Genomic DNA, 14,112 nt, shown 5'->3' on the forward strand with positions numbered 1-14,112 from the left:
AATGCGTGCTCCAGTACCACCTGAAATATTTGCAATATCCTATGTTCTTGTTTGTTGCTTTCTAATTGTTCAGACTTGCACAGGAATTGACACAGGCTGCCTATATGTAGACTTCCAGCCCTTCTAGAAATGTTCTTTTTATTTTAAAACAAACAAAAAAAATTTGGTTGAGGGAGTTAAAATATTTAAAGGTAAGACTGAAAAATTGTCTGTCTTGATATAGAGCAAGTTGTTTCAGTGCACAGGAATATGAAACCTTTGAAGACTTTAAAAGAAAACCTGCTGTTAAAATGTGCATTTGGATGTTAATTGTATAAGGTAATTGAAACTTATTTACAGTCAATTCAGTAGCATTCTTAGTGCTTCTGTTCTCAAATTACAGGTGAGTGTCCTCACAGACCAGGTAGAAGCTCAAGGAGAGAAAATCCGGGACTTAGAAATCTGTCTTGAGGGGCATCAGTTGAAACTGAATGCTACAGAAGAAATGCTTCAACAGGTAAAAATCTGGATTGAAGGGATTCTTACAAAATCTTCTCCAATAGAGGGGTGAGCATCTACACCCAGCTTGTCTGCATGTGTGGATGCCTTTGGCAGCAGGAGGTAACGGAAAAAATCTCTTTTTATTCTTCTCTTGCTGCTTTGCACACTGTTTTTTTGCAATAAATGTTTCTTTGTTTTCCTGGCTCAGAGACATTTTGCTAGCTGGTTGCATAACACTGTACGTGGCAGCATGTAAATTGAAACTACTGTGTATTATTCATATTGTGCTGACAAACTAAATTTGGACTCAGTTTAGTAACTGGTTAGACAGGGTAAATGTATCTAATACATGTAGGAGTTACAGAATTAATAAGTTTTAGTTAAATACATGTTCTGATTTCATACGGCTTTGAAGCTGAACAAGTAGTAAGTTGAAAAGAGTTACTGTTTCATTTGGTTCTACATCTGTTTTTGCTTAATTTAGGAGCTTCCCCCCTATTTTTGAAAGAAAATTAGTATATAGGTATATTTTGCCTTATTTCAATCAGCTTGTTTTCAGACTGTGACTTAACCTATTTGTGCTGTTTCATGTTGGGGGAGTAGAATGAATAATAAGTGAAATACCTTAACATTTCATGTGTAACTGTAGAGCTGGCAGTTCTGTGGACCTAAAAGAACTTGCCCTGTGCAATTTTCTGTTTTTACCAAGAAAACTTTTTAGATATGCAGATCATCTGCTGATAATACAGCATGTAGATATTGAAAATAGGCCTGAAGCTGTAAATATTCCTCAAAATCAGGGCCATAAATTTGCAGGAAATACATTATTCTTCATGCACTTGCCTGCCCCCCACCCAAATGTTGTGTTATATATTTAATGTTTTAGACTATGTGAAATATGCAAGTCTTTCTATGAAATATTCATAGTTTTAAATTACAGTTGTATAAATGTATATAAATTTTTTAAATTGTGATAAGGATCCTTGTACTTAAGTATTGCAAACAGTGGCAGTTTCCATATGGTAAACTTGTATCCTAAACCTTTTTAAGTTACAATTCTCTATAATATCCTCTAAAAAATTGTTGGTCTTGCACAGCTGTTGTGGACCAAAATACTTCAAGCCGGGAAAAATTTTATTGTCATACTTAAAAGAGGGAGCATTTTAAAAAATGCAAACAGCCAGTTTTTCAGCGAGAGATCTGAAGTGAAATTCAAAGAACAGTGACTATTTAAAATATGAAAATCTGTTTCCAAACTTCAGGAAGATATTCATAAAAGAGTGTAGAAGTTTTCTATTTCAATCTAGAACTAGATAGTTGTTCTATGACTTCTGCTAAAACAGTTTATCATTTCCCTGACAGAAAATTTTCTGTTCTGATAGTCTTCTGAGGAAACTGTGAATTTAAAGTCTGATTCAACAGGACACTGAGGCATCTGAAAAGAGATTATAATAATGCATTTACACTGGTATTTCAGTGAAGAGGTTAGAATCTAGCCCTGTCTAGCATTAAGCATGTGCACTAGTTGCTTACATAGCTGAACCCAAGCTGAATAGCAGCTACAAAGATCTATACTATAGCTAAAGAAGTCAGAAAATCCGCAAATGTGTTTAAACAAGAAGAACCCTAAACCTAAATCTTGAGATCACTTTGAGTGACTGTAACTGTTGCAAAATGGGAAGACTTACTTTCTTTCCAGTACCTGTATTATGCCTTTCTAACTCTTGGGCAAACTGAAGTACCAAATCTGATAATACATTGAGCCCTGTTTTAGTGAACCTATGCCTGTACAGAGTTAATGTAAACCTAGGGAAATCATGGAAGATTTTATCGTGTAGCAGTAGCAGCCAGCCAGCCCTTCTTAAACTATTGTATATGATGTCTAAATATGTATATGAATTTTTTTTATGGTAATATCTATTTGGTAGTACATCGTTCTGCTGCTGCCATCATCGTGCCTGGCCAGTAGTATATAGTTAACAATAAGCTCAAGTTTGTCGGTTCTTTTGTATCATAGTTGTGAGAGCTTGCATTTGAACATAATTTACATAAGTACTGACAAGCTTGCTTGTTCATTGCTAAATTGCTAAGTGGCTGATCTCTCAAATGCTCACAGCATGTAGAATAGCTTGAGCTTATTTTTGAGAGAAAGAATTATCTAGGCCACAGCCTACCAAAGACTTGTGTGTGTTTCATTTTAATCCTTTGAGTTTCTCCATTTGAACATTACACATAAACAGACACACGCAGAGACGCATACAATTCCAGATTTTAACTGAAGGTTGTTAACAGGAAGGCAATGTGGATGATGTACTTTCAACAGCTGAACCAAAATTTAAAAAAAAATTTAGTGTGGAGCTAAGATATTTAAACTTTATTTTCTCACTGGAATGAGAAAAAGTATTGAATTAACAGTTTAGTTTTGGGAACAATAAGAACAGCAAATGTGATGAAATACTGGAGAAGGAAGAGATGGTAGTTGTGGTGTCATCCTTCTCGGATCCCAGGAGTCAATGTACTGACCTGGGATACGGGAAACACAGATCTCTCAAAATTCCCACAGATAAATTTTACGCTTCTTAGGTCTCAGAGAGAGCCCTATTTGTCTTTTATTTATTGTGAAGGTTCTTTTCTCAGTTCATCTTGTTGGAAAAGATTTCCCTCTGCAGGGAATAATTTGAGATTTGGAGAGCTGAGAATGACCTGCCAGTGTGAAGATTAGCGGACTCATCTGAGGTGTGTGGCTAACAGTCCTCCTCACAGTTACTGTGTCAAAAAGAGAGTAAGCGAGTGTCCGACCTCAGGGGCTTAAATGGCTTGATGGGTCAGTCAGTTTGGGGGAGAGCTGGCTCCAGATCTCCTCAGCCATCAGTTTCCAGTGACCTGTAGAAGTACCCATGGGACTTAGCAAATAGACGATAGAGTATGGGTGTTGTCATTGAGTTTTTCCAGTCAAAACTGTTAGTGAGCTCTTCAGGGCAAGCAAAACAGTATTTATTTGTTTTTGCAGTAAAATTATTTGTATTAAAAAAATCATCCAACTCTAAGTTCCTATATAAATATTCTTGCCTTTTAGAGGCATTTCTATTATCTTCCTGAGGTGCATTGTAACTCTAATTTTACTTCATGGTTCTGCTTGCTTATTTACAATATATTGAACTCCACTGATTTTTACCTTTGTGAACTTTGCTGACTGCTTCTTCTAAATGGTAAAATGAAAGATGACGATAATTGTCCTAGCTTAAAAAAAATCTTTAGTGTATATTAGTAGAAATAAGCTAATTACAATATGGTTAAGCATAGTATTTTACTTTTGTAGGAAGCCATATGTGTGGGTCCAGGGTAAACCCTGTCTTTTTAATTTCTGGAACTGTAAGAAAATCTGACTTGGTTAATTTTGTGTGCAACATGCTACAATAAAAACAAAAAATCTAAGCTTTGTTAAGACAGTTTCATGAAGTTCCTTAGTAAGATAGCTGGTAGTACCAGTAGAGCAGTAGTATGTAATGCTGCCCTGCAAAATAGTTTTTGCTGAATCTACTCTAGCAGAGACTTGTCCACTATGTAAGGGTGGGGTTACTGGCTAAAATCCTTTTGGCTTCTGATCTATGCGCAGTTGTTTCGAACCCTACTACAAAGCTATCATGTAGATACTTTGGAAACAGCAACTAAACTTTTTCATGCAGCTTTTTTTGGCAACTAAACTTTTTCTGTTTCATTAAACAGCAGACATACTTATTCATATGAATTATATAAAATGGCTGTTCAGTATTTAGGATGGACATCTTGGATGCTGAACAGTAGCATGAGACTGCTGCCTCTTTTCAGGAAGATATCATCACTCTGAGAGGAGGGTATAATTTTCTTTAGTCCACATGTGAACTTAGGTGAAATGAGTTGAGCCAATCTAGCAGTTTCCTGTTAAAAGGGGAAGGCCTTACTCTGTCATTCCATCCTTCTCCCTATTCCTTGCCATGTGCTTCTGCCACTTGTACTGGCTCTCATGCTCACCTGGCGTTTTCCTCAATGACTTAGCAGAAAACTTACTCAGGGTTTAAAAAAGCAGAGGATGGTTTTCTGCTTGGTTAGCGAGTTGAACCAGCTTGCAGAGAAGTTCAAGGAGTGGTAGAGCTGGCAAAAAAGCAAAAGTGAGCTGTGCATTTGGTGTAGCTCTTTATGAAACCACAGTCACGGTTGGGTGGTGCTTTCTGTCAACCGTTCTTTCATTGTACAGTACTCAAGTGTAGGACAGAACTATAAAGCAAAAGCAAATTTTGATTTATATGTAGCCCAAATTGTCCCGTGACAGAAAGTACCAACCACACACAATGTAACAACATTGGTGGTTTGGAATTGAGGTTGTGAAACTTGACAACTGTTTTAGGTCAGTTTGAAAAGAGACTTTTCTGCACAGACAGATTTCACCTTCACAGTTCATTTAAGTGCATTTATTGTGGTAATCATTATGAATAATAACAGTTACCTCTTAGCTATTCCTGTTCTGCTTTTGATTAATTTAACAAATACTAGTTCCCATTGAAGCTCTGTGACATGGAGTATCACAGTGTACAGTTTGCTTTGCCAGTCAAGGTTGTGGCAAAACTCTGGTTTGTGTGGTGTTTTTCTTGTGCTTGACCTGTACCAAATCCTAGCCATGGTTTGATAGTTTGTTTCTGCCTTCCATCTTCCTTCTGCCACATAACTGCAATAAGCCATCCAGGGCACTCTTTTCAGATGGTTTCATAGCATCAGCATGATTGTTTTCTGTCAAGCAAATTCTGTTGCAAAGCACGAAGTATCTAACTTGGCTTTGGGACTTGTTCTGTCTTAAAAATACAAATAGAAACTGAAATGCTTGAATGTAAACAGGAGTGAATTTCTGTGCTTTCTCTCTTTCTGATGTCAGCTTTTAGCCCACTTCTGCCTGGGTGCAAGGTGCAGGGCAATGTGTCCCAGACAGTGCTCTTGGTTTCAGATTTTGAACTGTACTCTGTGCTGCTCTGGTGGTAAGGCTGAGGTTTTTAGAGTATGCGCTAAAGTCATGCAGCCTATCTATATAGGCAAGCATAACACTGCTTTATTTTACAGTTATTGTTGGTACAGGTCTGCTCATCAAACGTATGCAAAGACTATTCAAATTGTCAGTGTAATGGGAAGTTCTGTCCTTTCCAGTGCTTAACTATACAGTGTGCAAATGATGAATGGGAGGGCTGTAATTCCCTCTCTGCTACTGACTTGCACCATTTCATGGAGTTTACGCATGTATGTTGCTCTCAGCTGTGTTTTCAGTTAAGCAAGTATCTTATTTCTGCCACAGCTGACACACAGCACTTAAAAAGTGCAGGCCTCAGTAGTAGTGGTTCTTGCTGAACCTTGTTTACCAGGTAGGTCTCTCTGTCTCTCTCTTCCCCCTCCCTGAACTATTTTAATAAGGATGAAAAGTACAAACTTTCTGCAGCATTGTATTTTATACAGTGTATTTTACACAGTGTGAAAGTGCAGAATATGATTCCTGGGTAATTTGCTTTTTTACTTAACTAAAATCTTATTTATGGTTTATCTATCGGTATATAGCATGATTACTTCTTCTGTTCTGTGGACTGCTAAATATCATGAAATTTGCTATGCTTATAATTAACGACCTAAAATAATGTAGTGTCCTCTTTCTAATCTATCTAATGTCCTGTTAAATTTTATAAACAGCTTTACAAGAACCATGTATTTCCAAGCCAAAAGAATGTGAAAGTGAGATTTAGCACATGCTTCAGTTTAATTGGGAATATTAAAAAGCATGACTTAATATTTAGCAAGTATACAATCTGAATTTTAAAAATTCAGTTATGTTTGGAAATAGTTCAATGTGCATTGATCTGTCTGGTATACAAATATAGTAGCTTTTCCATGACTTGTCTTTGTAATCACTCTACTCTAAAACAGTTTATTTTTTAAAGTTAAAGGTTGTTTTTCAAAGAAATAACTCTGAGAAATTAAATTATACTTCCATTGCATTTTTAAAATGAAAAACAAAAATCTTATTTATAAATAAGATTCTGTAGAATATGTTCTATTTTTATACTGCACTTTGGTACTTTAAGATCCTCCTAAAGCCACTGCAGCCCAAACCACCATTTTGCATCTCCTATATTATCTCTTTTGCTTTAAAACCAATAACATAAATTTGTATTTTCTTTTCTTACAATTGCATATTTATTCCGGCTGGCTTCAAGTTGCATCATACCACTGAAATACACTATAATTTCTCTGCAGCAAAATGGGTCACATTCTCTAATGAACTGTTCACTGTGAGCATCTGCTTGAAGATGAAAACAATTGCTTCCAGATGTTATCCATTTCAAGAGGGGACATTTACTTTAAACGGCACTTTCTTTCAAAGCAAAAGTTAGACTTTCCACATGCAAGATAAATTGTCATCTGGTTTAAATCAGTGTAGCACCATTGAAAACAAACTAGGGGTAGTTAGCTATTTTGTCTATTTTAAGGCAAAAGCTCTATGCCAGTTTACACTAGCTGAGGTTCTGGTTCTCCATCTTCAGAGCAAAATGTAAAATTTTGTTTGAGTTGTTTAAAAACAAAAACATGTCAGCTGCCTCCATGCTCACTCATACCGGGTAGCACCATACTGTTCACATGGAGCTATTGAACTCAGACTGAGAGGAGTAAGGTGTTAGTCTCCACTGGGCAAATAAGCGTAGCTTGGGAGTCTGTAAGAAATGTAAGGAGTGATACCAGCCAGTGCACTCCGCATAGATCTTTTGTTAAAAATCTCAAGATGGTTGCCATGTCTGCTTGCCTTATTAAGAAATCTTGTTTTATCATGGAACACCATGTCAATGTCAAATTTAAAAAAATTCGTGTTGTTTGTATTCAAAAAGTGCATACAGTCTGTCAGTGAATAGGGGCCAAAGTCACCTTATCCCACTAGCCTTTTTAATGCTCAGTGGCTTTATTTCATATCAAAGTTCCCATTTAAAACTATATCTTAACCTGTAAAATTCTGCTCTGTTTACAGCTGTACAAAGCCTGCTCCAGTCGGGGTTGGAATGTGCCTCTGGAACTTGTGCAAATTAGTGTAGTCCTATATCCTTGTTTTTCTGAAGCATTGAAGAATTATTTGTAATTGTTGCTTTTTATTGCATCACCCCATTTAATGTAATAATTTTAGAAAGCAGTCACTACTATGATTTTGTTAGGTGACTGCTTCTTAAGGTTTCTGAACAAAAAGGGCAGTGTACTGGCCTTTTTTGGTTAGTGATCGATTTATTTCATTCAGGGAAAAAACAAGGCATGAGGCTACACTGCTGTTTATTTTCCCATCCATACGCAGATATCATTGTCAATGTCAGCAGGAATGGGCACAGCTCTGGGAACAGTGGGTGGCTTAGATACTTGGTGTTGCAATGCAGAGGCAAGTCTAGTACTATTTTTAATTTGGACAATATTCCCACTAGATTAAAACAATTTACATGTAGAGAAGATTTGGGTTCCAAATAAACTGCAACTGTATAATTTTTAAAGTAACATTTGTTTGCCACTTCCTTGGCTCCAAACCATAGTCTACAACATACTATTCTGTTTGTGGAAGGGGAAGAAATGAGAAAAGGGTGTTGCTGGAGAAAGACAGTTTCTAATCCCTCAGTAACATCAGTGTAGATCCCAAATAACTATGCCAACTTCAGTTAAGTCACTTCTGTGTAATTCAAAGCAGAATCTTCTGTAATTCTGCAGTACTCCATTTCATATGATCGGAACACCAATGTGAGCTACAAATTGCTATTACATTTTAAAAAACAGTATGTCCAATTAGAAACCTAAGTTCTATTACAAAAACGAATGAAACACTTTGAAACTCAGGTATTGATTTTTCGTAAAACTTAAGACTCTTGAATAGATTTTTTTTTCCCTTTGAAAATGGAGGCCAACAGARATAGTTTTAGAAATTATATTCTGTTAAGTTTGGGAAGATTTTTGGCTTTGGCTTTCTCGGAAGCTAAAGGATGCAAGGAGGTGAATGTTGAAACTTTTCCAAACACAACGATACCACTTTGTCCAAAATATGCCCTACAACCTAAAAAATGAACTTGGGTCACACAAGTAAAAGCCATGGCCAAATGTTTCTAGTTTACCCACTTACTCAGGTTAGACATTGCCTTCTAGATTCCAGTTAAGTCATACCACTTCCCATTCAGTGCTGTTCCCTCCACACTATGCATAGTTTTCAAAAGTACTACGCAGTGTAAACTTTCAAGTACTATTGGCATGACTGGGGAAATGTTGCTTATCTTTGGTGCTGTCTGTTTTGCTTAGGGTACTCATTCTGTAATACATCTTTGGTTAAATAACACATTATAAAAATGATATAATTCCAAAACATTGCATTTTAAATCTAAAACATAGCTCTGTCTGATGAGCGTTCTAGGAAGCAATGGAGTGCTTTGTAATGTGTCATCTGAAGGTCTCTATGGCATTTTGTAGCTTTGGGTTTGTACAGCCTCAGTATTGTTTTCTAGTTTGATGTGTTGCCCAGGAATTAACTCTGGTCCACACATTTTCTTAAAGTGGGGAGGTGGACAGTGGCTTAACGGTTAGCAAGGGAGAACATTTAGGGGAAAATAGCTGCAGAACTAAGAACACACAGTTCAAGGGATAACCACTGTTAAGGGAGGTAGAGAAATTCATATGAATTTGCAAACCACTTTTTCTTTTTTAACTATGGATGTGAACGTGTTTTCAGTCTCGTGTTTTATACTTTTGTCAAGTTTTCAATAACATAGCTAATAGTTACTTTTCCCGCCTGCAGTAAATGCTTATATCAAATCCATCTTTTTTGAATTGTAAAGCATTAGTGATTGTAGCTTTTGAAGAAGAGACTCATTTTGCTTTTGTATTAAAAAGTAGAAGCACTGGGTAGGGACCTTTCAATGGGTCTGCCAGCAATCCACATAACATTCTGTCAGTGTTCACATAAATAGAAATAACTGGGGAAAATATTCTACTTTTCTTTCAGGAGTTGCTAAATCGAACATCATTAGAGACTCAGAAATTAGATCTAATGGCTGAAGTTTCAGACCTGAAGATTAAGCTGGTTGGTATGGAAAAGGAGCAGAGTGAATATGAAGAGAAACAGAACAAAGCTGAGGTGAGCTTCTTTTATTAGCTGATCTTTTATTCTGTCATGTGTCTATGGTATGCTGGCGTACACCTGAGTTCTTGAGCTGTAATCAGCATGCAGTAGGCTCTCCTGTACTTACAGCACAGTCTGTCTCATTGGTCCTCTTAATTCGGTGATGAATATGATTATACATTTTTGGGGTGTAGTTTCTTTTCCCCTCTCTCATTATATTTTAAAGATTGCTGTTTGGCTTTAGTCAAGATACAGAAAGACCCTTTCAGATGCATACGTTAACATTGTCATTTACTTAACCCTTTCCTATTTAAAGGAGCTGAAGTAGCATGGCAGTTTGAGGCCTAACAGAGCTCTTGTATTTCCCCATTTATGTGGGAGAGAAGACTACCAGCTCAGTAGTATGAGGAATGCTACAAACATTTGTATGCAGAGGCCCTGGCTGATTTTAATGCATTCATGGCACTTGGGAAGGAAAGGAAAGAAAAGGGGAAGGACATTTTCCTCAAATGGGTATTTTTCCTTGTGGTTACATAATAAATAGTGAAAAAAATTATACACATTAGAGGAAATTCTAATCCATGCTCCCTTTCAGATGCAAAGAGTTCCAGACACCAAAGAAACTTTGCTTTTTACCATACTGGTTAAGGAAGAGAGTATGAAACAGGGAATCAGCATGAACAATAGGTCCATAATCAATTTTCTTTAGGGAGCCCAGTTTCCGAGAAACCTCCTCGTGGTAGTGAGCAAGCAGGTGGGAGCTGGGAAGGAAAGGGATTATGGAAGATGCAACTATTCTGATGAGTTGTCATGTGTTGCTCTGCTCAGTGCTCCTGTAAGGGGACAACTGGCAGGGGAGGATTAGTAGGGCTGTGGCTGGGGCCCAGATTTACACTTTGCTGACTGAAAAAAGATTTTATGTTCCAAGTAGACTTAGGAGAATTTGAAATCCAGGCAGTGTTAGAAAACTGTTCTCCATAATGTTGCTAGTGAAATATTTGATAGCTACTAATTATGCACAAGTAATTTACCTGCAGTGCCATAATACATTTTGGGTGTGTTTATTTTATTTATTTATTTATTTATCCTCTTAAGTTTTCTTTAGAGATGAAAAGATAGCTTAAAGAGAGCAATTTCTGGCAGAGGTTGCAAGTCAGAGAGGGACCAGCTGCTGTTTTTACCGTCTGTGGCCTTCTCAGGCTCTTTCACCCACAGCTGTCGGTGTCTTGTGTACAGAAGGCCTAAGCAGTCTCATACTACCTGAAAACTTAACAGGTCTGTGCCGCCTGCTCCCAGCCACCGTCTGCCTGAGGGGCCTTCAGCACTTCCTGTGACATGCTGAATGCCAGGAAGAGGCTGCTTGAATTATTGCAGGACAGGCACAGTCAGCCTGACTCCTGGAAGGCAACAAAGCTGCGAGCGTGTTTGCCCGCGTGCTGCTCTTGAGTACTTAGTGAGTCTGGGCCCGTGATGAGAGTGAGGCTTCTGACCTGTGAAATTCTTCTGCCGCTGCAATAACGCGTGTGGCCCRCTTGTATTGCTGTGTGAGAGGAAGCATCTTGGTGAGATGGAAAAGGATTCTAATCTGATGGAAAAGTTGAGAATCATTGTGTTAAGCATGCCCTGAATTATTAACTACCCAAAGGTCTGATTAGATTTCTGGCCTGCTGAAAGCTGCAAACCTATGTATACGAAGCAAGAAAAACGGGCATTGTAACTAAAGCTGTGGGAAGCGAAGAGAGCTTATTTGGTTTGCTTGTTGAAACTTTTTTTAATGATTTCAGATTGTTCCAAATAATTATTAATCCAAATGAAAAGGGGTTGTTTTCAATCAGATATGATGCTTGTTTGAATACTAATGCTTTAACCCCATTTCATCTTTTTTATTGTAAATGTTACTAGTTTCCAAGATGAACATAATTTCAAACATCAGGATGAAGTTTTTCAATATATTTTCTTTATGCAATTTGACAACAAATACTGCTTAGATTTGGTAATAACGTTGAGGGTCTTCCCATACTCACTCCCTGACTACATCTTTTTAGTGAATAAACCATCCTTAAATAAGCAAACAGCCTACCTTTAGTTGACTCTTGTTTATGCCTACAGAATTGTGTTGTGGTAATGTAATTGCTACAGAGTGACACAATTCTCCAAACTGACATGACTGAATGAAATTAATCTTGCTGTAATTGTATCTCTGAATGTCATGGCTACCACAACATGCTGTTACAATATATAATGTATCAAATGAAATTGTAATAAATATTTTCACACAAGTGGGAACAAAGCTGTGGGTGACAGAGCTGGATCCTTTCTTATACACCGCAGTTTGGCAATTGCTGCTTTCAAGGCTGAATTAAGGATTAACAGAGGTCAGCGGAGCAGTGATGGAATGATTTGGCCATTGTCAGAAGTATTAGTCCTTAGTTTTCACCCTAGCATATGTGTTCCAGAGACACCCCCTAACTAAACCATTTTAAACAGCCTTTTAAGTATACTGCATATCTGACCCTGCCATTTCTAAGTATAATAACTGGCTTAAAAGAAGTTTTAAATGAGATGTGTAATTGCAGAATAATTCAACTAAAAGATATTTGCAGTCTGTACTCTAATTTTGTGTTGGCTTATTTCACAGCAGCTGTTTCCAGCCAGATAGAATTTATCTATAGAACTACCTCTCTGGTTGCGCTGGGGAAAAACAAAGCAAATTAAGATATTCTTCTAAATATGAGTGAGTCTTAATCTGTCAGGTTCGTTTCACTTTGTCTTGTGCAGTTGTGCTTTAGTTTTGGTTTTAGTTAGCAACAAAGTCTATCAAGTATCTCTAAGCTCTCAAAGGTGTTAATTCCACACTGAATGCCACTTGTCTCTGACTTTTCAGAAGCACGCTAAATTTAAAGTGCCATATATATATGTATATGTATAATATATATATAAAACACAGGGACCAAGAGAATAGCTGTTTGTAAATGGACAGTCTCCCTCTGAGTTCTGTCATTTTAATTATCTTTTTGCAGAATAATGTTCTCTTCCTTTTGCAGTGGTGCTACTGTGAAGGTTTCTGAAATCCCACTAAAGAGAGTTTGTGTTGCTTTTCCCTTACCTGAGAAGTCTTAGAATTTTGGAAATGTGTTTACTTAATGTAGCAAGGTATGTAAGAGCAGCATTATCAAGTGATTTGCTGCAGCTCAGATGTCTCTTCCACCCATACATAGATAAAAGAGCCCTTGTATCAGGAGACCGCAGGAATAATCGTCCACTTCAACTTGCTTAATAAGCCCTGTTCTCTCCTGCTTGCCTCTTCTGTCAGGTGATAAGTTCTGTGGGTTTTATTTTCCTGTACTGAAGATCTGAAGTTTGTTGTAAGCTGTTGGAAAGGATTTTGTGGCTGTTATGTGGACACTTCTGAATTAAATATCTAGGATACAGTTATTTGTAATTTCAGAGAAACTTGAGTCAGTGAGCCAAATATCCCTTCTGGTCCTTTTTATTGCACAGCTTATATGGGTTAAGTGTTTTTTGTCAGAGACGAGTGTAGACTGAGACCTTGGTGTTTAAAAGAAAACAAGGGAGATGGGCATGTGGCCTGATGGTTCCAGCCTGCAGCTCATACTGCTCAGTGAGGTGTCTGGTTGTGGAAGTGATGGTAAAAATTAAACAAAACCTTAGCATGAAAGCTGCAGGGTTGTGGATAGTATCTAAATTGTAAATAAACCTGATACTATGATTGTTCTGCTTACAATGCAATACAAATACAATACAATGCAATTCTGCTTTACAATACAATAAGAGGAAGAGTTAACTGGAGGGACGTTCTCCTCACCAGTGTCCTACTGTGTTGCTGTAAAGCAACTAATGTAGCCAGTGAACATAAGAAGGATATAATTTCACCTAGATGAGCTGATGCTGAAGGAAGCTGTCTTTTCTTACCAGTGCAGCCCTGGCAAAACATGTCAGCCTATAAAAGACTGGATATAGCAGAGTTGGTATACTGGAGGCAGTGCTTTTTCCAAATTTCTATTTTTTTTGATTGTTTAAGGAGCTAATCCTCATTTATGTTCATAAAAGCTTTGTTGAATGAGAGAGGATGAGCATGAGGCATGCTCTGAGGTTGATTCAGTAAAACGTGCATAAAGTGAAACATACACAACTGCTATTCTGAATTTCATCTTAAGCACAGTGCCCAAGAAAAACAGCTAACTGTTGTGAAACTTTTTTAGCTCACTGATGTGTGTGCTTTTGAAGGGGAATCTTTGTGAATGTTTAAAGTTGTCTGTGGAAGCTGGTGCAGTTCAAGATTGGCTCTGTTAAGTATTTATCTGTTTGGAATAATGTAAATCCTGTCCTTGCAGAAAGCAGTAGCTGTTTCCTAACACAGGTGCAGCCAGCTTTGAGATTATTGAATCACACGGAAATTGAGATTACAAGACTGTTATGCATTGTAATGCAGAAGAAAAAAAAATCATGCCCTGTTTCTGTTGTTCTCT

General features: G+C 37.4%; 1 protein-coding gene across 1 annotated transcript in view; it reads left to right on the forward strand.

The window, feature by feature from the left end:
- PPFIBP2 (PPFIA binding protein 2) overlaps positions 1-14,112 on the forward strand; it is an 84,319-nt gene that overhangs the window by 41,789 nt on the left and 28,418 nt on the right. Inside the window, exons 4-5 of the mRNA XM_026087755.1 lie at positions 383-496; positions 9,506-9,637. Of these exons, the coding sequence (XP_025943540.1) occupies positions 383-496; positions 9,506-9,637 (246 nt within the window). The remainder of the gene's footprint in view (positions 1-382; positions 497-9,505; positions 9,638-14,112) is intronic.

The sequence above is a fragment of the Apteryx rowi genome, unplaced genomic scaffold (assembly GCF_003343035.1).
Source record: "Apteryx rowi isolate R43461 unplaced genomic scaffold, aptRow1 scaffold_73, whole genome shotgun sequence".
Taxonomy (NCBI): Eukaryota; Metazoa; Chordata; class Aves; order Apterygiformes; family Apterygidae; genus Apteryx; species Apteryx rowi.